This window comes from Aulostomus chinensis, chromosome 21 (genome assembly GCF_037954235.1).
Source record: "Aulostomus chinensis isolate RoL2024-O1b breed Wild chromosome 21, RoL_Achi_v1.0, whole genome shotgun sequence".
Classification (NCBI taxonomy): Eukaryota; Metazoa; Chordata; class Actinopteri; order Syngnathiformes; family Aulostomidae; genus Aulostomus; species Aulostomus chinensis.
This window is the reverse complement of record NC_141340.1, coordinates 15,711,360-15,737,763: the sequence shown is the minus strand read 5'-3', so window position 1 is coordinate 15,737,763 and position 26,404 is coordinate 15,711,360. Positions and strand designations below refer to the sequence as shown.

At 43.5% G+C, this 26,404-nt stretch overlaps 1 protein-coding gene across 2 annotated transcripts in view; it reads left to right on the top strand.

Moving 5' to 3' along the window:
- The window catches only part of adarb2 (adenosine deaminase RNA specific B2 (inactive)), a 188,100-nt gene extending 163,394 nt beyond the window's left edge, over window positions 1–24,706 (top strand). For both annotated transcript variants that reach the window (XM_086191497.1, XM_086191498.1), the window contains exons 5-10: window positions 3,728–3,896; window positions 7,102–7,253; window positions 8,138–8,306; window positions 12,997–13,178; window positions 19,649–19,830; window positions 21,966–24,706. In XM_086191497.1, the coding sequence (XP_086047623.1) occupies window positions 3,728–3,896; window positions 7,102–7,253; window positions 8,138–8,306; window positions 12,997–13,178; window positions 19,649–19,830; window positions 21,966–22,142 (1,031 nt within the window). In that variant the 3' untranslated portion in view covers window positions 22,143–24,706. The remainder of the gene's footprint in view (window positions 1–3,727; window positions 3,897–7,101; window positions 7,254–8,137; window positions 8,307–12,996; window positions 13,179–19,648; window positions 19,831–21,965) is intronic.
- Window positions 24,707–26,404: the final 1,698 nt, after the last annotated feature.

Sequence of the window (26,404 nt, the reverse complement as noted above, 5' to 3'; positions counted from 1 at the left end):
AACAGCGTAGATTTCACACTGATAAGCTTCATTATTACGTGCGGTTCTGGTGTCCCAGGTTGACTCCGGTGAAAATACCATTCCTGCATGGCTTGTTCTGTCAGCAGCTCTTACCAGCAGAGGTTTGACCTGTTCAGTCAAAATATAAATTTTGGACAACACCACTATGTCTAATGTTGTGTGATGGAGCCTGGTGATGAGATTCTGTTCAGCCAACAGGCAGACAGAGCAAGAAGAAGAAAGTGTCTTCAGGTGGAAGTAACGCAAGATTTGGCCGAAACACAGAGGTTGCATACTGGAGCAGTTTCTTGATTTGCGTTCTCATATGGAAAAATACTTGGATGCAAAGAATTCCGTCTGTTCAAGATTTACAACCCAACGCACTTTTCATTCACAAAACTCTCGACCGCCTGCTGTTGTGGTTCGCACAGCTTGATTAAGGCTCTACTTTTGACACCCTACGAAATTCAAGACAAACTTTCATGGCACAGGTGGATGCGTTAGCCAAGTCAAAATTATTAGCGACTGACGCAACCGTGTTATGTTCCTCTTTTTTTTTTTTTTTGAAAAAAAGATGTTTGTTAATGTCTCTGCTGTTTTGCAATTTTGTAATGGATTGAGAAGCTTATTATCGAAAACATACTATGTGAAGACAATCCCACATACTGACAAGGTGGGTTGTACCTCCGGAGCTGCCATTGTGCTCCAGCATGTGCTTTGTCTTCCTGCTGAAGGTGGCTGACAGTATTGTGCACTCAACAGTGTACTGCAGTTGCCATAGTGAGTAGTTCCAGGTCTTAGTCTATGATGTACATGCTTTTTGACAGTGCTGTTATCCTGGGGTGAGACATATTTGAAGCACCAGTAATCAACAGATGTATTTGTGTGTGAAGAGAGCCTCAGGCCTTTGACTGTACTCTACCTTGTTACTTTTGACCCTTTCTTTTTGTATTTCTGTGATGCAGCTGATTATTCCTGGTTTAAAAACAGCACACTGCCTGTGGGGCTCTCCATCACTCTGTGTGTGTGTGTGTGTGTGTGTGTGTGTGTGTGTGTGTGTGTGTGTGCGTGCGTGTGCGTGCGTGCATCTCTCCATCTCTCTCTATTTCATTCATCCCTTCTCTTCTCCTCTCTCCTACAAACTGAAGGCAACCTCAGTGCCAATTTCATGGCAGGATAGTGAGCAGAGCTGCAGAAATTATCCACTGCAAAATTGATCTAAACAATTGCAAAGTGGAACGGCAAGAAAAAGCAGAAGAATGAAATTGGGAGAGTCTGTTACCTTTTTTTGAGCTTGCTTTATAACAGAGAAGGAAATGGGCTGGATACCTAAGAGGGAGTGCCAATAGTTGAACTTATGACATAGAGATATTTAGGATGCTGGATGCAGTCACACACATGGAGTGTGTAGCAGGTTCACCCAGCCTCTTTTTAGACCTTTCATATTCCTCCATCAGTGATATTCACTGCTATGTTGTGAATATGAAATTTAAAAGCGCGGGACTTGTTGTACAGCTTTGACATTATCAAGGTGTACTGAATGAACTGGCAGGTCCAATGAATTGTAATGGTTTGCTCCATAATCTCCGGACATGTATGAACTTTGACCTGTCAACTTTCTAAAAAGGAATGTGTAAAGGAAGGTGTAAATATGATCAAGGAAATCATTTGATAAGTAAGTAGGCCTCATTGTTTGTCACAGTTGTAGTTCTGTTTCCGTCAGTGTGTTTTGAGGTGCATTTTTTGAAAGTGTCACTTTAGAAAAGTTGGTGGAAACTGAAAAAACTCTGTAAAATTTTGATATGCATGCGTAAGGGTGATTTGGCATTTCTCAAAAAAGAATAAATGTACAGACTGGCGGATGGTAAGCATTCGTTCAAAGAATGTACAACACAGCAAATGTTGAGCTGCATAAAATGATAACATAATTAATGACTTCAGGCATTGATTAAGCAAGATCGTCACTAATCGTAGGAGCAGTTGATTCGTATACCGGAATGTACAAGAAAAAAAATGTCATAAATTCAGATCTTAAAGGTACCACTCATTAATCCCATTTTTCTTTTTTTCTTTTTTCTTTTTTTATAAAATAACAATTTTACAGAAGCTTTTTCTGCAAATCGGGTAGAACAATTATGAGTAGCTGTCCCTTTAGAGAACATTTAACATGGTCCACCCAACTTTTGTTCTTGTCTTTCCCTTGGCTCTTTTTTTCCTCAGCTGCCCACACAGATATTCATACATCACAGTCCTCCCTGCCTTCCAACTTTTTCCTTCCCTGCCCTCCTTCCCTCTCCCCATCAGCGGAGGTGTCAGTACTCCGCCGCAGTGCCATCTGGGCCGAGGCTGATAAAAGCTCATGTGCCGGGCTAGCGATGCCTGCAGGTCTGCCAAAAGCCAGTGAAGCCTGACTTTCAGGGGCGATGGGAGAGATTTGTGGCAGCTAAGGAAGGAATGGCATGCCTTTAACGTGCTGATCCAGCCTCTTCCCTCTGCACCGCCTCTGTCTATCTGTCAGTCAGTCAGGCTCTCGCTGGCCCTGAACTGGTGGAGGAATCCTCGCGGAGAGAAGTTCTCAAAGGAAAACCAACGTGAGATGGGATGACTTTGTCATCAATGATCTCTCTCTCATTTGTTTCGTACCTTATACTGGGGCTGTGACTTGGATGACCTCTTAAAAAGCTCATCTCATGCTGTCCCAGTTACTAATGGGTTTTAATCAAGGTCCTGGTTTCCTGCGTGGGTAGAGACCCCTATTTAATATAAATGACACCACACTGTTGCCAGCACCTCTTCTTTCGACAACCCTTCTTTCAAGTGTGCAAAAAGGAGACAAGAGGTTTTTGTAATTACCGGTGCCACGAGTTCCCTCACCCCAAAATCCAACGGAATTTCATGTGGAATCTTTTGATTTTTGTCAAAAATAAACTCTGTGGCAAACAAAAGTTTTTGATTATGTCATGCAATGAACAAACTACACTTTATTGTTAAACACACATCTTTAGCTGCTTCCAAATTATTCATACTTCTCCACAAGCATTTTAAACTCAACGAGTAGAGCTGACAAAGGCAGTTCAGCAGCGACATGATAAATCCTCTGCTTCCATGAAGTTTTCCTCAAAAGCAGACAAAGCAATCATGCAGCCAGAGGTGAAAACCAGCATGTGTGTAATATAGACAGTCGAATGCAGCAGAGAAAGGAGCATGAAAAGCTTTGAGTTTATGTTTATACAGGAAGTCCCACAACAACAGACCTGAGGTTCAATGCCAAATATTTGTCCATACTGTTGCTACAGAGGGGGGCGGCATGGCTCTGAGGTCGAGTGGCCGTCTAGCAACTGCAGGGTCGCTGATTCGATCCATCCTTTTTCTTGGTGGATTTCAGGAGCTGAATGTGGAGAGTCTGAGTCAGCGTCTGACTAGACAACGTTCCTTGCTCTTGTGCTGTGACAAAGGGAGAGTTTGGTGGTCGTAGAAGTAGAGTAGTAGCAGTAGTAGAAGAGCAGCTCTGTTCTCCACAATAGCCACAATGTACTCAGAGTAACAGGGTAGTCTAAAGGTTGGTTGGGCTAGAGGTCACACTTATTATCACTCTTCATGGATAATGCAAATATCCGAATATATTGTCTGTATTGTTGTAGTTTGATTTATCAAGCCAAGAATTATGAAATGTGTTCTGATTTTGTGTGCGTGTGCGTGTGTGTGTGCGCACGTGTGTGTTGAGCAGGTCTGGACGTGAGGCACGCCCAGGTGGTGGCGATATCTACAGGCACCAAGTGTATCAATGGGGAGTACCTGAGTGACCAGGGTCAAGTGGTCAACGACTGTCACGCTGAAGTCACTGTGCGCAGAGCCCTGCTACGCTTCCTCTACTCTCAACTTGAACTGTTCTTAAGGTAACAGATAAATCTGATCTCCAGCTTTGAAATCCTATTGGCATGTACATTCTTAATTTCCAATGGATAGCCAGATAATCTCTCTGACTTGTCCACCATTACTGGAATGCTGGCTTATATTTAAACAGTCGACCTCCTCATCTCTTGATGGTCTCTGCTAACAACATAATAGTGAACTGATCTATGAACCTCCCCTACTCCTGTTTTTGGGGAGTTTGGTGTGGTTCTTCAATCAGCAATGAAAATCCAGTTCGTGTTCGTGTTTGGTCAAGGGAGACTTGCTCCACTTGTCGCGTACGTAAGTGATCCAAACGTGAAATTGATGCGTCTTGTAATTGCTTGTTTGAATATGTTCTGTTAGGGTCATTGACAAGTGTATGCGAATGGATAGTCAAGAACCATGATTCCCAAACTGGGGTATGTGTACCCCCAAGGGTAGGCAGAGTTATGTTAAGACACAAATCCACTGTATCCTCTCAAAATCCTCCATTTAAAACAAATGTGTTTCTCCACTCAGATTCTGCAAAAAAAACCTGCCTCCACTTTTCTTTATTGTTCTGACTGTAATCCATCTCACTCGAACTCCTGAAGGCACCGAGGACCAAAAGTGCATCTTCTGAGGAGAATATGCTACATTTCAAATGGAATAGATTTGCATTCACAGTATTAAAAAAAACAAAAAAAACAAATGGATCAATAAAAGAATAAAGTACAAAACAGCCTTTTATTAATCATAGTTTTTTGTCTAATTCTCCCACCTTCCACAATTCACTCTACACTCGGTGCTTCGAGTGCCTCCCTGCCAGAAGGAAAGAGTTAACCATCTGTTCTTCTCGGGTTTCTGTGGTATGCTGATATTTTTGCATTTACACTGGGAAAGGCTGTCAATAATACGAGGAAAAACAAATCTGCAGTCATCGCTTATGCGGTATGTCTCTTTAAATCAAAGATGGTGGCGATGATAACACAGGTCCAAGTTCAATCATCGCCAGCATGTTGGGGTTTTAGAGAGTTTTAGTTTCCCAGGTGCCTCCAGCCACTTTAACACTTCTAACGATACACATTACAGTACGCTTAACGGCTTTAATATATTCAGGTGACCCTTGCTGCAAAGCTAAAGAACGTTCTCTTCTCTGTAATAAGCTCCTTGGAAACAGCAGTATTTTGTTCACCAGAGACTTTCCAATAATCAACAAGCCATATGTGTGCTGTTCTTTCCAGCTAACTAAGCATACTGTCACACACTCAACTGCCTCAGCTCAGGGTCTTAATGGCCCGTTTGTGTGTCAAACTTGCGTATCTCGTTTGCATGACTTTGCAACCTGTGCGCTGTGCTCTGGTGCACACAAACTCCCACCAAGGATTTCACTGGTACCAAGAGACAGTCTCGATATGTTTGGACTCCTAACTGACTCCAGTGCATAAGTGTGATGTTTTTTGAGCTCTCCAAGGAACTTGATGGCAAGGCTGATTCATCACATTAGCAGCAAGAAGTCTAGATGGTTGAATGTCATATTTGCATACATAGCACTGACTTTTTGTCTCAGCACAATGCTGCGTGCTGGCTACGCTGACTTTGTGGCTGAGTAAAATGGAGAAGATAACTCATAATGAAATGACCAAACAAAATGCCAGAACTGTCATATTTACACTGGCTGAAAGGATATCGGAGACGGAGAGGTTATATAGAGTGCATGGACGTGCTTTGCATGTTTGTGTATTCCAGTTGGCAGCCTATGAATTATTGACCCAGTTTTGCAAATTAATTTCAGATCATGGGTATAAAGATCTAATTTGTTTGAAGAAAAAAAAATAGAAGATAAGGCCTCCACATGTTATCAGAGTAAATTCAAGGCCTTTCAATCCTACTTCCTGCTTTTAGTGGACAGCAAAATAAAAGGAAAACCTAATTATATTAAATAAAAGACGTATATATTTATCAGTCAGTGAGAAGCTCACGCAGATGTGGCTATGCCTCCTAACTCTCCACAGTGACAAACCATCTAGAAGCAATCAACATTTGATTGAAATACACTCAAGACATAATTCATGAAACTGCATGTAGGGCTTAATTTGATCATCTGTTGCTCCTCCGATTGTTTGTTGAAAACATGCTCAAAGTCACATGTTCAAATGGCTTCGTTTGTCCATCTAGTCAGTCCCAAATTCCAAAGACTCTTCTGTCATAAATTACTTTTTACTCCGGAGCCAAAAAGACTTGAATAAGACTGATATTCACAAGCTGAGAAGATTTATGTTTTTATCTGGTTAAAATGGTATATTTTACCAGCTAATGCCAGCTAAACTGACATTTTCCGACGAGATGATGACGTAAAAATACATTTACAAGAATAGTCTTTCTCCAGATTCCAGATCGTTACTGATTATGGACATGATGTCTGTTGTGCTGTGTTACAGCACCAGCAGAGATAGAAATGAGTCACCGTGATCAAACATGAATATTCCGACAGAAACAATGGGAATCATTGAGCGCTTGTGTAATCTGAGTTTAGTCAAGCTAAAACACTGATGCACTGATGTTAGCGGAGACGTTAGCAGTAACAAACGTAGGTGGCTGTTTTCATCTGCCTGATGAAAGTGGGGGATAATTAAGGTTTATTGGTATTTTCCTTCATTTTTAATCCTATTACTAGACTCAAGAGGCCCTCAATCTGCACCGCCCCAACCCAGGGTGAATTTACATCCATTTGTGCCCACTCATGTCTTTCCATTGACTTTTTGTGCAGTGGCATTGCATCTATAATTCTCTCTGATTTTACCTTAATTATGGTAGTCAAACTGTACTTATATATAGATTATATACACTGTATCGCAGCCTGGATTTATTTTCTCATTTTCCTGTTTGGTAATAGTTTTATATTTAACCATTTTCCATCCCCAGCCCTTTCTTCGGTTGACCTTCGTTATGGCATTGACAGGATTTAAATCCATACAGCGGCAGGTTAAATTCCCCTGAGACATTTGGGCAGCCTGAGTAATGTCCAGGCGTCCAGCTGACAGCAGGAGAATGGACTTTGTTCAGATAGAGAGCCAGTGTCCATCTCCCTCTGTCTTAGCCTCACTTCATCATCGCAAAAGAGAAGTGGAAATCTATTTTCTACACGGTGATAAATGGTGTTAACTTTCTCATCAGTCTCCCGCTTCCTTGTTTTGTTTTTTGTCTTTTTTTCCCCCTTTACCGAAGTAAAAGGCCAGAAGACTGGGAAGAGTCGATATTCGTGCGGCACAAGGAGTGCAGCTACAGGTTGAGAGACAATATTCATTTCCACATGTACATCAGTACCTCGCCGTGTGGGGACGGGAGACTCAATTCACCCTATGAAATCACCGCTGACCGTAAGTGTCCTTCTTTTAAAAAAAAAATTGAATTTTTTTTGTTATACTTGCAGCACAGACAACCTTTTGATGCAATCACTCTCATTCTCACAATCAGAGCCTCTCTTGACTTTATAGATTGATCTTTTTCACTAGTAGGTGCTCTCCTCTTTTTTTCCCCCATAAACTGACATCCTTTTCAAGCACATTCCATATTTGGTCTGTTTCCTGCATACCTCGCTGACTAAATGACATTTTATTGCTTACCCACTGAAAATAAATTTATTTTCATTTAGACAGTTTATCCAGCATTTTCTGTTGGCCTACACATTCAGGGATGTAATCTGGACTGCATTTTCCATCAGTGCAATGTAAATATTTCATTAGAGACTCACGCTGATGTTTAGCTCTGCGTGCCACAGTAGAGTGCAGCACATGGTGAGCTTTGTAGGAATCCAGAAGGGAAGCAGAAGAAGGGAAGACAAAGCTGTCGTCTGAGATGCCTTTGAAACTGACTTTGTTGGTATTTAAACCTTTAAAATGGTCTCCAGCGCGCTTCTAGAGATGAGAATTACTTAGAACCTTAAAGCCGTAGCTGCTGTCGCATCAGCTGAAGCAACAGTCGAGGAGGATGAGAGGAAGGGGGACCAGTGAGAGATGAATTAAGCCATATTAAATCTTTAAAACCAAAACAGTGATGATCTTGATATCTTTCTGCCAAATTGATTTAATCTCACATCTTCTAAATGAACCAGATTTTTGATTGACATGATTATGATTAGATCTGCTCTGTGTTATTTAGAAACAAAAGACCTCACTGGCTAATTAAATTGGTTATCAAGCAAAGCTGTATAATATGAAATGACACAGTGGTGAAACTCAAGCTGTGTGTATTGTGTCTGCAGTACACAGCAGCAGACACCTAACGAGGAAGCACCGCAGCCTCTTACGGACCAAAATCGAAGCAGGCGAGGGGACGGTGCCGGTACGATGCCGGGGGCCTGTCCAGACTTGGGACGGAGTCTTGCAGGGCGAGCAGCTCATCACTATGTCCTGCACCGACAAGATTACCAGGTCTGTGCTCTCACTTGGTAGAAAACCTGCCTTCCTCCACAGTTATAGCTGCATTTAAGTGTGTGTTGCCGTCTTTGCTACCAGATCATTGCATTTGTTGGTTTTCTCTCTATCTCCTGGGCACAAACTGAAGAAATCATAAACAAGATGCATCTGTCTGGTTTGCTGCCACACTGAACGAAGTGATTAGTATCTAACAAAGTGGTGATTTGAAAATATTAAAAAAATGTTGTTCAAGTACTGTAAATTTTAACTTTGACTTCATGTTGTGGGCGTCCAGGTTGCGTGGTGCTCTGTTGTGTCGGGTACCAACACAGGGGACTGCTGGTTCAGTTCCCGGTGTTCCCACCTGTTTGGTTGAATGTGTAAGTTAGCTGGATGAGCTGCATCAGGGAACCCTAGTTCATGGTGGTTTGCAGCGCTCCCCAGAGCAGCACTGGGGCGCGAGCAATGACCAGGACAGCTTGAAAAATTAGAGAAGTGCTCTTGCGAGAGAAATAGGAGAATTCTGCCATTGTTGTCAATTGACATTTTGTATTTGTAAGAGACCCTCATATAAACTCATAATGTACCATATGATGAACCCATCCCTGCCCACCCATCCCACAGGGTGACCAGACTACATATAAAAGAAAAGTAAGGAAAGGATAAATTGACAGGCTACCTTTATTAGGATATAAGCTTTCTTATGAGAAGAAGTGATCTCTGTTTATATAAGCCAGGTAGAGTGTGTGTGCGTGCGTGTGCGTGTGTGTGTGTGTGTGTGTGTGCGTGTGTGTGTGCGCGTGTGTGTGTGTGCGCGCGCGTGCGCGTAAAATCTTGTGTAGTCCAGCTGGTGACTATTGATTTCCCATATGTGTCTCCAACGTCTAATCCCTTTCTAATGAATTAGCGTACAGGTATTAATGTGAAGAGCGGACTTTCACTCAGATAACATATTAGTCACACATCCCTGTACTTAATCTGATACGTGTCACAGTTGTGCTAGCAGGACCAGTGCTGTGTTACTTATTTCACATTTTTCTTTTAAATGTGGTTCATATTTATATCTACTTGATGTAGGCTGATAAAGATAATTACTAAATAATACTTTTATGGATGTAAACATTTGACGATGAAGTTAAATGTCTAATTCATGGAGCCAGCACAGGGCAAAGATGCCACGTCTTCCACCTTACACCTCTTATACCTTTGCACTCACATTGTCTCTATGTGTTAAGCATAATATAATCCCTGCCTACGCATGTGGTGTGATGCGCACACATTAATGCACATTAAGCTATTCGTCACTCATACGACTACACTTTGTCGGAAAGTAAATATGTAATTATTTCATCTGTTCACACACTACTGTGCTAACAGAGACTGTTTTCTTCTCATCACCTTGTAGAACATCTGTGACTGCTGCCATCTTGACCTTACGTGAGCTGCGGTATGAGTCATAATTAGCACAAGTGGAACATAATGTTATAAATACCACCAAGCATGCTGCATACATCCATATCAAGACTGGTGGTTATTTTCCTCTCTTAATACATCAGTGTCACAACACACTGAGGAGTTACTCCAGGCAAATGAATCACAAGTAATAAGTTATAGCACCACCCAATGGCAACAAAAAAGAGTTGGTTTGTTTTTCGACAATGTGATGTCCCCTGTGATGAGTGGGTTGACCAGTTCCGGCTCACATTTGGTCAGAAGCACCAGAGGAATTTTGCGATGGGTGACTGTGAGGACCAGGGTTTCGTTAAATGGCGTTTCGGGGCAGACAGCCTCTTGATTCATTAATATTTTGCCATCACGTGATTGATGAGAGTCCCAGCCTGAAGACATCTAAGCTGAATTTAGCACCACCCAGTGGTTACAGGAAGACACCTTGATGTAACAAACATAATTTGATTTGCATCAAAAATGGATGGTGGCGTCTCTACATGATGCAGAGCAATAAACAGTAATGGTATTTATAGTGCATGTGTTCTCTCGCACCACCAGGTGGCCACACAATGATACTCGCACCACAGCGCAGTTTTAGTCTGCTCCTTAGCGCCAAATCCAAATATCAAGTTATTTTGTCTGCGGAGTTGCAAGAGTCCACTTTTCAATGTGTGCAGCTTATATTAAGGGCCAAGCATACAGGCACTAAGGCCAAAGGTTCCCCTTAGCAGAGGCATGTGCTCTCTGAGGGCTTTCTACACTAGTTGTTTACTGATATGCAAACTAAAAACTGTTACGGAAATATTTTGAATACTGCAAGTATAGTTAAATTGTAGCAGTAAACTAAAAACTGCTCTTCCACCCTTGATGTTGAATTTTATAAAAATCAATTTCTAATTTAGTCTCAGTTTTTCTGCTCTCTGTAGTCCTCACCAGGAACTGAACTCATGAATTTAGCTTAGTAATGACCACAGCTGAGCCACTGTTGTGTGAGTGAAAGGATTGGCACAAACACACACACACACACACACACACACACACACACACACACACACATCGAGAGAGAGAGAGGAAGTGAGGGACATAAAGTGTGTGTGAGAGTGTGAGGTGAACCCCTCTCCTGTGGAGCCGCTGTTAATTTGACCAATTTGATTCAGTTGGCCAGGGCTGGAGATGGTGTGATTAAATCTACCCAGGTCACCACCGGGGGTGAAAGCAATTACTTTAAAAAAAAAAAAAAAGAGTGACGGAGGAGGGAGAAGGGACACCCTGCTTTTCTTTCCTCCCACCATCACCTCCCAACATCCCACTGGGCCAGACGCCAGACACACTCTCTTTGCTCCACAACCTCCTCTTTCCATTTTTTTATATCGCTGTAAATCATCGATGTCTGTCGTTAAAGTGAGTGGGTCACCAAGGGCCAGTTTATCAAGGTCAGGGTGGAGGGTGGAACTTAAAGGAGCTTAGGACTCATGACCACAAACACACACACACACACACACACACACACACACACACTGAAATCTTAAAGTGAGCCCCTCAATACTCTTTTTGTCCTCTGTCACACTCATTTTGCAACCTCCCATTACTTTTTTATTTCCACACTTCCTTCAGCTTTATTATGGTTAGTTCAGCCTTGACCACAGGGGATTTGAGGATCTTTGCACTAAAGCATAAATAATTTCAGTAACAGACATTATTGTTTCAGTTGATGATCACCCATTTTATTCTCTGAAGCCAAGTAGAGTTGGCTCCCAGTGATGCTCCTGTGCTAATGTTTGATTTGAAGTTGACAGCTGGATTTAATTGAGGAGCCTAAATGGCTTTCATATAACGATGATGTTCCCCATCCCATTGCAGTTTTATGCAGATGAACACATTATTTTAATGGTCGGCGTTTACCATATAGGATAGATGAGGAGAGAGAGAGAGACAGAGAGACAGAGAGGGAGAAAGAGAGAGCGAGGAGAGAGAGAGAGAGAGGGAGGGTCTCCCCTCTCCTCTCTTTAAATTCACACACCCGAGCCAGATGGCTGTCTTTTCTTGCATGAGATTAGAAGATGTTTCTGATTCACGGTGTCGCTTTCTGGGTAAATTAATATTTCAGGCTAAACCATTTCTGTTTTGGTGGAGCATTTGGCTTGTGTGTGTGTGTGTGTGTGTGTGTGTGTGTGTGTGTGTGTAACCAAGCTCCCTCCCTCTGATTGGGAAGAAAGGAGTGAACTTGTTGACAGATTGCAGGTAAAGCATTGCCGTGAGCCCTTTTAATGATTCCCAAAAAGATGTTAATTGACTGCTCGGGAAGGGAGAGAAGCCATGAGTGATTATTAAGTTGAGGAGGAGAAAGGCCACCACCGTAGCTGTGTCTGTGATAAAGAGACATTCATTAAAAATGATAGAAATATGAATGAGATAAGTTCATTAGTGCAGGTGGCTGGAGAGTCCACAACTCAGGTACACAGCAGGCTTCCTCTCTCCCCGTACGAAGAGCAGGAATGATAGTACACATGCTAATTATCATTTTCCATCCATGAATTAGCATCTGCTGCCTAAATAGAGGCGATTCCAACAGTAGGTGGCACATGACCAGCTGGCTGCAGTATCAGGCATCAGTGGGGCTGGCAGGATTAGCCCCTCAGTGATACTGTGACACTGGTGGATCTCCCTTAACAAACCCACAGGTGATCCTCCTCAAACAGCAATCGACGGACGGAAGCTTGCCTGCAACCCTGCACAGTGCATTAACCTCCATGGCACTGATGAATGCACACATGCTAATGTGTTGTTCCCCATAATGAATGCTGATGTACTGACCTTTGGCAGTGTTGTCGGTGATGATGGTTTGTGTCTCTAAACAAGGGAAAACGGGAGAAGAAGGTGTGTGTGTGTGTGTGTGTGTGTGTGTGTGTGTGTGTGTGTGTGTGTGTGTGTGTGTGTTGTCAGCCCGGTTACTGTTATTCATCACGTCCCACATCAAGATAATGATCAAATTGTCTCTATCTGTCATTGACGCTCTCAAATTGCTCTCTCTCTTTCCCTCACTCACTATCTCCTCCCTTTCACCTCACCCTCCCACCTACCCCCCACCAACCCCTCAACTGTTGCCATCCCTCCATCTTCATCTGCACTCTGCACCACTCACCCTTTTTTCTGCATTTCACCCTCATAAATGTTTTTTATTCCGTTCTATCTATCTTCTTCCTTTTCCCCTACAGTACTCACACTATTTCTTCTCCTCTCTCTGACTTCCCCTCAGGTGGAACATTCTCGGCCTGCAGGGGGCGTTGTTGAGCCACTTTGTGGAGCCGGTGTACCTGCACAGTATGACCGTAGGCAGCCTGCGCCACACGGGCCATTTGGGCAGAGTTCTGAACCAGCGGCAGGAACGGCTGGGTCCACTGCCTGCCACATACAGACGCAACCAGCCACTGCTCAGTGGTACGACACAACACTGATCCTGAGTCTCAGAGTGACTGAAGACAGTAGCAGGCACCCACACGTTTGTTTGTTTTTTTGCCAGTTCTTGTGAAATAGGTGGAGGCTTTGCGAGTCTGGCAACACAACTAAACGTAGATAACCAAGAGGTACAAGGTTTGCAGTTCGTGAAAAAGCGTGAACCTGTGAATGTTGAGATCTCTGCAAGACTGGGTCCAAATTGACACAGGTTTTGGTCAGATTCCTAAAGTAGTGAGGAGAATAAAGACACCCAGATCACCCATGTGCGCCTGGTAATTAACACATTTGAGTGAGTACGGGACGCCATCCTTATCTTTAGAATTGTGGTCATCCATAGTTGACTATCATCCTGAAGAGGACGCACTAAAATTAAATGCTGTGTTTCACTCCAGTCAGTTTGCAGGCTATGATCTCTACATGGGGATCGCTTTGGTGATTTGACCTTTCATGTTTTTTTGGCTGGACTGATGGACCAGCTGAGAGATTACAGCTCATAGACGGACACCACGGTTGCATGATTGGTCAGCTTGTGCTTGTTTCTCACTCAAAAGAATCAGGGTGAACCAAGATGGTGGCCATGACGAACAGTCTCACTTTACCACTAAACACCGAATTATGCTCTTGAAAAAACTGATGCGGTAACAGAATCTTGATTCACGTTGGGCCAGCTCTGCTTGGTTACATCAAGTCAGATGGTTTCAGTCCTAGACCCACAATGAATGAGCCAAAGACTCAAATCTAAAAAAGAGGAGGGGAATCTCTGGTGTTTTTGAACTGAAAGCCCACGGAAACAGGACCACTAAACACAGGTGAAATTCAAAATGTCAGTTGTGTGTACTTTTATATTATAGTACTAAAGTGCATTGTGTGCTCCAGTATCTTCTTGGATTTAGTCCAAAGTAACCCAGTAAGCTGTTTCTAAATTACACACGCTGTGAGTGTTTTTTATTACAGTTATTATAATAGTGATTCAGTTTTACTCTTAAACAACAGTGACCCTGTTACTGAGACCCCTTGGAAACAGCAGATGAGCATTTACTTTACAGGAAGGGACTTTATTGGCTCAGACAACTCCTAACCACGTGATCGAATATCCAACCAGTGCCAACACACAATCCAGCCAGGTACAAGGTTGGCCCGGTCGTCTTCAGTTTGTGATCCAGCACAACTACTGTGTTACTAAGTTTACCTTCTTGTGAACTTTATATGACAGAGTATCAGATTCCATCATCAGTAGGGAGAATATGTATCTCCCTGTAGATTTGTATAAGCGTTCGTCTCTTTAATTACAGAAAAATAGGGATTTGTAATTATTGTTGGAATGGAAATCATAGTTTAAACACACAGGATGAACCATTTCAATCATTTCTTTTATCCCTAATTTTACATGCTTTCACTTCTAATCTTGTCTTAAAACATGACTTTCTGTGCTAAATCGTGATCCTTTTGTAAACATACTTCTGTATAACATATGGAATAATTTATGATTCCTTTTAGGAAATGTGTCAACGTCAGACCAGATCACACATGTAACACCCTCCCACCAGCCCACTCCCACACACTTGTAACCAACTCATCTACTCTTGCTACTCCACAGCGACATTGTGCGAGTCAGACAAGCAACAACGAAGAAGTTGTCTAGCATGTCTGCTTCCAGGGCTCCTCTGAGACCGGAGGCTTTCGTTTGTAGTGAAGATGAATGCTGGAAGAGGATCTGAATGACACAACTTGTAGAAACTGCATCAGCCATCACTTCAGATCTAGGCCAGTCACAGCGGCTGAGCGACACAGACGCGCGGTGATGTAGGCCATATTTTGTTGCTGGGGATCACTGATAAGAACAAAGACGGTAATAATAAAAGACCCACTTTTTTGAGAGAATGAATTATCGTCTTAAATACACACAATGGATAAATGTGATTCATTCTCTAAATCAGCCGTACTTTTGTTAGGTTTCAAGTGTACTTCTCGAAGGCATAGGGGCTCTTTGCATCGCAGGGCTCCAGTCTGGGTAATTGGGTGTCATGAGGATGAATATTTTTCAAGGCCTTCCCTCGTCAAGATTGATAATTGTATGTAATTGTCCTCCGGCGGCGATAGTTTGGCTGAATTGATCTCTGAACACAGCTTCAGTGAGCATTTCTCATGATTTGTTCAATAGCTTTTTCAATGAGTGTCTGGTATGAGGTTTTTTTGTTGCCTCTGAATCAGATGAGCAAGAGACTCGTGGTGAGATATGATTTATGTGTTCATTTATCATACTTAGAATATGAACTGAAACATTTTCACTGTAGTAGATCTCACATAAAGTACGCGGTTTGTACATACAAGTACATATTTTTCTCAACCTGCTTGTGCAAGAGTGATCCTACCATGAATTATTTGTGTTGACAAATGGTGTAGACATGCCCTTTGCCTCAAGAGTCTTTACTCAAAACAGAGGGAGCAACAATGGCTGTGCCCTCCCCTCTGACATTCCTCACAATCATTGTGTACTCCGTGTGTGTGCGTGCATGTCCCAAACTGTCAGATGTTTGCACCTTGAGTAGCAGCAGTCTATTGAGGGGTAGAAGGTGAAGGAAGGGGAGAGGGGGGAGGAGGAAGGAAGATGGACAGACAGCGGAGATGGCCCTACACCAAATCAATGTAATCACAGCCCTTATCGGACAGCCATTCAATCTGAAGGGAGCAGGAACGGAGGGAGAGACAGATAGAGGGAAAGAGAGGGAGACAGGAAGGGAATAAAAGAAAATAGAGCCGCGCAGGCATTCCAACATATGTGTGTATCTGCCCCTACCCCCTCTCATCTCCCGCTCTGTCCTTTCATCAGTTCTGATGAACGTCCTGGCTATTGTGTGGCCAGGGTTATTTAAAAGCAACACCCCTAGTAGAATTTTCAGTGGGATCACAGGGAGCTCTCTTATCATACACAGCCACAGCAGCTCCACCTGAACCCCGAGGGCCAAACACATCGATGGACTGGTTCGTCCTTCACTCTCGTCCTGCTGTTCACTTCCAACACAGCGTGAACAGAAACTGTGGCAGGGCTTTGTCATTTAGGGATGGAAGCGGGAGCGCATTGGTAAATGAAGGAAAACTTCATCATTTTATCTGTGCTATGATGCGGTGTGTCTGCATGAACCCCAAAAATGTATTTTCTATTTGTGCTCACAAGTAGGTTAGCTCAAATCAAAGTGTTTGTGAAATACTGAGCACATAGCTTGATAAAGAAGGTGTGGATTATACACGACCGTGTTCATAAAAGTGTGGTTTTGGAACATTCTGTTGGACACACCTGCTGTTGTTTGTAGGTTGTGGCTGTGGGGTACCATTAGCTTCGAGCTAAATACATGGCTGGCTTTTTCTACTTTCTCGAGTCACAAAGAAGTGACGCAGCAGTGAAAAAACATCCTTTAGAGCTCAAGGCACCAATGTGAGAGTGCTCAAAATACACTTTTCGGGATGTAGCATTGTTTTGACATTCCAGTGTTAAACTTGTCACCTAAATGCCCAAATCTTTCGGCCATTTTCAAATGCTGCTAATGAGCTTGAAGGAATATCGCTTCTTACATAGATTTACACGAGTACCAGTTATGTCCTTGTTAATTTAGGATAACACAAAGACTGGAGGGACGGGGAATGTTCAAAAATCCTCCTCCCTGTCCCTCTTTCTTGTTATGGGTTACCTTTGGGACTTACACCTTTGTATGACCTTGTATACCAGCACATTAGTACACTAAATGAGACATAACGCATAGTAAAAACTCATCAAATGAGTGGCAGGTGTCATATGTATATATAACACACACCGCCTGCAGCAGCTCCTGATATTAATATGTCAGTACCAGTACTGTGTAGTTATGTGTCTCATAACCAAATACTTTAACTCTGGCTGTCTCGTGTCTGACAAACACTTCCCAGACGAGAAATTGATCAAGTCTTCAATAAGGGAAAAATGAAATTGACTATTACAGAAACAGAGGAGGCAAGTCCATTGAAGGGATCAAATGAGCCATGAATGGAGCGAGAGAAAGGGAAAAGGCAGGATGGATCGGAGGCCCTTTTGTTCAAAGAGGTGCATCTGCACAAGAGAGAGGAGAGATGTCTAATAAAGGGCTTGCAGGATTGTTACCGTGGCAGGCAATTCATTCCAGCTCCAAGGAGCTACAGAAAGGAAGCGCTGAGATTGGTGAATGAAAGAGTGAGGAAGGGAAAATGAGTGTGGCAAGAGGGGAGATGATCTGCAGGTATGTATTGTGGTATTGTACATCAGTTATTGTATTATAACAAGCTGTCAGAGGATGAGATCAAAGGCAGCGGTTGTTCACAGGCAGACTCTGTTGGGTGATTTCATATGAGGTTACTTCATACAGAATTTAAAATTGCATGATATAGTAAAAAGAAGTGGTTTGGAAAACCAGGTCTATTACGTAATGAGGTCAGATTTTGAGTTGATATAGCTTTCAAGCATTACTTAAATGCCACATTACTAAAATATCACACTGATTTTTTTTATTTTTTTCTCTCTTTTAGATGCCAAGCACACTTCCAGCAGCACATGACACGCGGGCTACCGCACCAGACACTTCTTTCACTGTAACAATTTCAAGACTGAGTTGAAAGACTGTGACGAAATGCACCTAATAGTAAACGGCTTACATCAGGCAGTTCCAGCCTTAATCGTCTTTAGAAGACTTCATCTGGCAAAGAGATGAGCAAGTCGTTACGCCTCTGCGCTGGCCGCTGGCCGCTGGCCGCTGGCCACTGGCCGCGGCCGGAGGCATGATGGCCTTAGGGCAGTTTCATCAAATTTGGCTGTAGTATGATGTCATTTGAAGGTCGAATGTCAAGGTGATCTAGGGCGAGAGAAGCAAATTAAAACTACTCGTGATTATCAGTAATTTTTTTGGTGTCACTGCTGAGTAAACCTAGTCAGGTGGTCAGCGGCAAGGTGCATTTCGCATGTAGCGCTTCAAAATAAGAGCCTTCAGATCGTGATGATATTTTTCCTCGCTGCTTTTACGTGCCTTCAGAATGAACAAAGAGCCAGCCACTTGTGTCCAGCTGGAAGCTAATGGTGACTGACAGCTGACAGAAAAACCATTAAGAAACATCTTCACGATCTAGCTGCATGTTCTATAATCCACAAATACTTTTATTTGAGCTGAAAAAAAGACGTGCATTATGCTGGCCAGTGCACTCTCACTTGTCCTGAGCTTCAAGCTAAATATACGCGGCTGGCTCGGTCTGCATCCTTGAGTCACAAACTAGCGATGCAGGTGAGGAAATAATAGTGAGAGCAGTTGAAGGCCGGATACATTTTTTTGGGTTAGGGTTAGTGAAGTATCACTTGAAGGCTTGAAAGCAAGCCTGTCCTTTTTAGTTGATACTATATCTTGTTTATCCAGTACAGAGATGGAGGCGTAACTGGCACGGCACTGGTTCTGCTCCTGACTGTTTCCACTTGTTAGCTTTAGAAGTTCACTGGGGCAGATATTAGCAACACACAGAGCAATTTCTACTTGTTTCCAGTCTGTACACTAAGCTAAGCTAGCCAGCTCCTCGTAGTGGCTTCATATTTGCTTGTATTTACCAAGAAAAAGAATGTGCCTCTTCCCCAAACTGTTAGAAAAACGGTGTTGCTCTTCTTCTGCAGGAATCTTAGGAGGGTTTTCTAACCGCATACCTGACAAGTACATGGTTGAGTATGTGTTACAGCCTCAGCTGTTGGACCTTTGGAGTCCACAAACACTGAATCAAAATCTATTTTTCTCTGCCAGAAGGTACTAGAAAGCTAGTCCAGTGCTACGATCACCCACGGATGCCTCTCAAGGACATTTTTGCCAGAAACCCTCATTCATTCCTTACCCTGCTGTCAGCTCTGTTTCGGCTTCAGGCCCAGCACCTCTGACAACAGCCGTGTTCTCACCGCAGATTGCTAATTCTCTACATGGAACCTAATGTGACCGCTATTCACCCTCACCATCCCTCTACCTCTGTGTCTCTGTCTCTCTCCTCCACTGGTCACATTGTGTGCTTTGCTAGCGAGGCTTATTATTTCGGAGGGAAGGGTAGTGAGGGGGCTGAAGCAGAGGCAGCGGTAGTGTAATAGAGGGTTCATCTATGTGACTGGAGAGGTGATATTTACAAGATACATATCGGACAGCTCTTGTTAACACCAGTTAACAATACTAACTGGAGCGCACGGAGCTCCGCCCTCTTTGAAAATAGCAAGGTATTTCGAACAGCCTCGAAGCCTCAGGCTACGGTAGATCTCGCTTTTCTTCAGCTCTGCAAAACTAAACACCAAAGTCACAATGGGACCAGCGCTGTACTTATCTGCCCTTCACTCACTGTTACATTTTGAATCACGTATATGAACTGTTTTGTTGTAAAGGGAATCCCTTGGACAGGTTAAACCCAACTGATGTCTGTCTTTGTCATTCCTGCAGGGCTGAGTTGTGCTGAGTACCAGCAGCCAGGAAAGGCCTCATGCGTAAGCGTCAACTGGACGCTGGGCGATGTACAGTTGGAGGTGGTAAACACTGCCACGGGTCGGAGACGGGACTCAGGGACTCCCTCACGTCTCTGCAAGCACACTCTGTTCACCCGCTGGAACAGACTTTATCGCAAGGTGAGGACAGAAATTCAGCCGCAGCCTGAAGAGAATGAAGTCTCTTCAATCAGTCAGCGAGGAAACGGAGAGAATCTGCATTTCAGGGAGTGGGTTACAGATGTTCAACTGAAGTCCTGTTATGTGAGTTTGAGTGCCTTGATGGGAGTCAGATCTTGTTGTGGTTACTGGGTGAAAGTTCAGAATTACCCTGTCAGGCCTTTCAACAAGGTGGGAAGTCAACTACAACCTATGGACCGAGCTGAAACATGTGAGTCATTTCACTCAGGCAGCCAAAAGGGACTGTTTGGAACTTTGGTCTATCTGGTCTCATAATAACATTTACTACCTCAATGTGAGTTTAAAGGAACTGAGGCTCCACTCCCAGCCTCCTCAAGATGTCTGAGCCCCTCCACTGGACATGGAGGAAACGTATTTTGGCCTGAAAAGTTTTCGACCTCACTGATTCTCACTGTAGCTCAGCAAATGCACTCTCCATTCAGAGGAGAAGCATTTTCAAAGTTGTTTGCTTGTCATCTTTGGAAAAGACAGCTTTAACATGTGGTTATCTTGGCATTGTTATTGATCCGCGTATTCCGTTTCCTCGGTTTCTGAAAGTCGGCTGTAAAAGTCACCTGACTGCGTGCAACTCCTCTCACATCGGTTCCATCAATTTTACCTGTGGTGTTACAGTCCCAGACATGACGGCGTTTACTTTCCAACCAGGCTCCCTCTGGCACAGGGTAGCAGCAGTTATTTCAATCAGTTTATGAGATCCAGTGAAAAGGAAACAGTGCACCTTCATGGAGGTACATTACACCCCAAACTCACCACGCCATGTGTGTGTATCGCAGACAGAGTGGACTCATTTGGAACAGCTGGCCAGATGTGTATGTTGAGGAAATTTGAGGCATAGCAACAAAACAAGCCAGCAAACATTTCACCTTTTACATGATGGTATGAAACCCTCACGTAACAACGCCTCCACCGCGGAGCCGCTGATTGTCCGTCAACAAATGACACCAAAAATAGCTTGATTTTTACGAAAGTTACTGGAGAGATGAGCCAAGGAAAAGCCAATTACATTTGAGGGCTCGTAGTTATTAATATTAATTACACCTGTACTTATCCAAATATGTAGTGTGGAAAAAAAAAGTCCTGCTAATTTAAATGTTAATTAAAAACACAATTTTCAACCGTCTATCTTTTGTTTGCTAAGAATTATGATGTTCAGTTCAATTAATATCCGCCTAAAAAGAAAACAATAATCAACATTTAATACAAATAAATATTGTTACGGCAGTCTGCTGTGTCTCTGCTGAGGAAAAAAAACAAAACAATACTTGTCATTATCAAAAACAATATGTGGTCCGTTGCCGTCAGGACACACGTGCGTACACAAGCATGAACTGCATCAATTCATCCACTCCGTGTGAAAACATAAACACGTGTATTAAATTAGACTGGCTGTGTGGGAACGCTCTCGAGCAGAAATGTGGAATTTCTTTTCCACTGTAGATAAATGCGTTGGCCAGGCAACATCTGCTGTCTACGCATCTTATCAAAACCTGGCAGCTCAGATCTTTAACGGCAGCACACGCGCGCGCTGCACTTCCATTTCCATTCTGAAACTTTATGTAACACACACTGCCTGCATCGCCAAATGGCAGCCGTTAAAGCATAATGACTATGAAACGATAATTATTTGGAGAAGTTCTCGAGGAGGGCCCCCGCCCTAAGTGCTCCCTCCGTGGCGTATAGAAGCGCCACGCAAGAGCAGTCGCACTAATCTCCAGAAGAAACTTTAACTCTCTCCCTTCTTTCCTCCGCTTGTCTCACTGACGATCTTCATTGTTTCTCCTCACGACAATAGGAACGCACAAAAAGCACAGAGAATGTTCAATTGCTTGTGAAATTTAAATGGGGGAGATTACACAGCTGTTGAAGCCCCCCCACCTCTCACCCCACCCAAATACATTTGCGCCGGCTCATTCGTTTTGTTTTGCTCGCTCCTCTTCCTCTCCCCTCAGCCCACCCCAGCTCACAGAACCTTTAGCCTTTGTGCCTGGGCTTTTTTTTCTCTTCCTCTCTTTGTTTTCCCTCCTCATCGTGGTATCCATCACTAAGTTCTCTCTTTGCTCGCTCGCTCTCTCTAGCTGGGGATCCCGGTGTCCTGCTCCGCGGACCGCCAGCTCATGTACTGCCAGGCCAAGATGGCAGCACGTCCGTACCAGACAGTGAAGCAGCAGTGGTTCAGGGCTCTGCAGGAAACGGGCCTCGGCATCTGGATCAAGAAGCCACCTGAGCAGGAGCAGTTCCTGCTGTCCGCCTGAAGAAGTGTGTATGGGAGAGATAGTCAAAGTGTGTGCGTGTGTTTAACCTTTTATTTTTTTAGGATAAGATGGTCTTTGCCTACATTCACACACACATTCATACCTGGGACCTCTACACACAAAGCTGTCCCCATCATGTGCCACACATCTGTCCATCCACCCAACACCAAAACAACAACTAAGGTCAGCTGGATGTGAATATGACTTGCCCTTTAAACACACTTGCACAAACACACACACACACACACCCAAGTGTACGCCTCTTCACAGCCCCTTCCCACCCCTCCCTCCCCCTCAGGTGTGGTTGGGCTGTCATGGAAGGGTGGGGTAACCTTGAGCGGAATGAAAGGCAGCCGTTATCTTGTCATCAGCTATTTCCGGGCCCCAAGGCTCCTGCTGAGGAGCAGAGCCACGGGGGAGAGAGAGAGCAAAAGAGATGGAGGAAAAAGAGAGAAAGGACCACGTCCAATTACCAGCCCTGTCAGGGTGACGGGTGATAGAAGAAGAGCAAGAGGAGTGACGGGAAGAGAGAGGGAGAAACGAAAGGGACAGGCAAGATTCAATGCTGCTTCAGGCCGGCTCGCCTCACCTTCCCTCTCTCATTTCTATCTTTGTCCTCCTCCTCTGACTCACCCTTTGGCTCCCGACTTCCTTTGTCTCCATCTCTCCTTCCTAGCCTCTCCCCCACCCGTTTGCCTTGTTACTCTCTTCCGTCCCCTGCACCCGCCCCCCTTGCCTTTCAAGCGCAGCGGAGTTTAACGCAACATGACGACAGGTTAATACACCACCTCCTTCCCCCAACCCCTCCACCCTCACCCCACTGGGTAGAGAGAAGGAGAGGAAGTGAGGCGAGGTACATAAAGGCAGCCATTACAGCTTGGCTAAGTAAAAGAGAGGGTGCTGATGGAGGGAGGGCTGTGGATTTCATGTTTTCCTTTTGCACCAGATATATTTTCTTTCCATCGCCGTCATCTGACCTCGATGACCTCAGTTCTCCTCCTGTTGCTGCCGGGTTCCGTTTCGCTGAAATGATGCTTGTTGTCACCAATGGGAGCAGGTTTCAGTCATGACTCATTAGCGAGGCCTTGTTGACCTGGCTGACTCGTGCTCCTCTCTCACTTGCTGGGGTCATGACCACCCTGAACTGACAGAAGGGAAAATGTTCAAGGGAAAAGTTTTGTAACCCCCACCCCCACCCCTTCACGCCATCACACACAGGTCAAAGATTAACTGTCACTGAGCTAAACATCCCTGATCACCACCATGTAAATTTATGTAAATGTACATTAAAACCTCACACTACTTTTATGTCTTTGCATATTTTATTTTGTATATGTGTGTGTGTATGTGTGTGTGTGTGTGTGTTGTTTTTTTTAATGTAGCTCAGTGTTTCTATTCATTCTGATCAGGACTGTGTCGTTCTTCACCACTGTGGAGCGCACCCTCTATTTAGACAGGCACACAAACGCGCCGCCACCAGCGTGGCTCAGCCCGCAACACTATCAAAGCAGTGAGAGTGACATCTAGTGGTGTTTTCATGCCCTGGTTTTCTTCTTCCTGTGGCCTCCAGCAGCTCCAGCGCGGACTGTCTGTTGACTGCCCGTCACACTGTACCATAGAGGATAAGCACGAGTGGGGGTGACAGGACACACAGACACACTTAGGCAAGAACCTGCATCTGAACGAGACCGAACGGCCCATTAAACGACATTTTCTTTGTCTGTTGAGCAGGAATAGTTGTTCACGGAAGAAATTCTATTCAGAAAAGCACATCATGCATAATCAGATCCCGTCGGTGTCTGGTTACATTTGTGGCACTGCTGACTCTCTTCTCTTAACTGTTTTTGTTAATATCGAATTCACATGCCCGCTCAACACTGGACTGTTTCCAAAGATAAATGAATTCCGTGTGATTAGAGGCTGCTCGAATGCGAGGCAGATTTTTCTAGAATCGAATCCAACGTCGCCACTCAAAAATGGCTTCTATATTCCCATCCACCTTTGACGTTTTTTCCCCTTTTGTTCGAATAAAATATTTTTCTGAAATTATCATTTCTAGAAATTATTATTTCTTAAACTTGGAAGTCTTAATTCCTTATTTCCTGGGGCCAAGGTCAGAATTTGTGTAAATCTTTTCTGTTTCAATTGATTTATTTATTTATTTTCACTCTCATGCAGAGTTGTAGCACCACGAGTTGCCGCCCCCTAAAAATCACACCTGACGTTCATTCGTTTCGATCATTTTTGAGCTTCAGTGTCAGTGTGGCACGACCACGCGTGGTAACGACAGCATCCTCGAAGACAGATCTACAGATTTATTTTGAGATATTAAATATAAGGCATGTCTGAATGGCAATATTGTATCTATGAGTGTATATATGTACAAAAAAAAAGTATAAAAGATGTTGACAAAGATGTTCCAGACATCCTAAAATGTCTACTGATGATGTAAATTAAAGTATATGATTAATGCTGCTAAGGTCTGTAAATTGCACTTCAGTAACAAATAAAAGGTGAATGTTTGTACTGTATATGTGAATAAATCCACAAAATCGTGTAATTTTATTTGGGCGTGATTGTTTTGATTTATTTGATTTTTGATGTCCGTTTTTTTTTTTTTTTTTAAATCTTAATTGAAAATGAGCATCAATGCTGGACATAATCCATTTGTCAGCATCGTGAAGGCACTCGGGGAGTGGAGAGAGATATTAAAGGGAGAGGCCTCTCGTCTCTCCCAGGGGAAATCCACGGAGAAATGGTTATCTCTTTAAGGCTCGGTGGCAGTTGTCACCAGCCGCTGAATTAGCCTGGAGGAAGACTAAGGTGAGGAAGAAGGGGGGGGGGGGGGTCAACCACCCCCCCCCCCCCCCCCAGGCCACAGACTCAGCTGTGTGCTCTACAATAAACATCATAATTGACAATTTGCTCCAGTGGCTGGTCACAGGCACCCGGCTCTAATCTGACGGACGAGGCCGGCGAGGTAAAATGCACCTGACTGTGCTCTCTCCCACTGTCACGCCGCTCCTCAGTGAAAAACAAGCGCCATCATAACACAGGGGGAATGACACTTTTTCAGCGTGTGGCGTGAGCTCGCCATTCATCGTGACAACATACTCCAAATTTGCTTTATATATTTATCATAGATACATGACACACGTTGAAAAATCATCCAAGGAAGCATCGACCGCCTCACTACGAAATTGTCCACCTCAAGATGGAAATGGCATAAAACATCAACAAATACCACGTCATCTTGAGACAGCAGTACTCTGACAGTTTAATTTTACTGCATTCCCAGGATATTATTGTTCTATTGACAATATCAGCTCAGTCTGTTCCACGTGACTTTATAGAAAAACGTGATCATTTGGGACGTTACGCACACACGGTCGCAAGTTTCACGCCTGCTAGTTACACCAAAATAAGAAAATATCAAATGGCTTTAATTAAATCATCAGAATTGTTGTTTAAGAAGAAAACATGTTTGAATTATTTTTTCCTTTACTATCCCTTTAACCATCTCAGAATCTCAGATATTGTGACCCATAACCACTAATATTACCTCATAATCTCATACATCATAATGTATAGTATCTATACTCCCATTACTGCAGTTACGTAAGTTTTTTTTGTTGTAATTTTTAAGTCTTTTTTTTTTAAGTCTGTAATGTTACTTTTGCTTATGTAGGTTAAGTTTTAAGTGTTGTACTTCACTATATTTCAAATCACATTTAGACTTTGACGAAAACCTTAAAAGAAAAAGAAAAAGCTATGGCTTGAAGACGACTGCAGCAGGAAATGGGCAGAAGAAGAAAGTGGCAGTAAATCAGAAGAAAGATGGAGACAGTGAGGACAGTGAGGCAGACCCAGCTGAAGGACGGAGGTCCCCTGAAGTGTTCCCCCTGCCGTATTGAAAGGACTACTGCGGCTTCGAGGTCCAAAACAACAAACAAAAGGGCAACAGCTTTGCTATTCAGTGTCAGCTGTTTGCCGAGAGAAATCCAACCACCAGCCTGCAACACGTTCCAGCAAGTGTTCTTAGTAATGCCTTGCTCAAATGAGCGAAAGCAAACAAACTGTTTCCTGCTTGTAGCTGTGATGCATTATCCTCTCCCCAAGGGTTATGAATTCTATCAGATTTTCCTTTCAATTGTTTGAAATTTTTATTTACACCACACAGGAGAGCCGCCCCACAACCCCCCCCCCCCCCACACACACACACACACACGTTGTTAAAAAAGGACGCTTTACTTTAAGTAAAA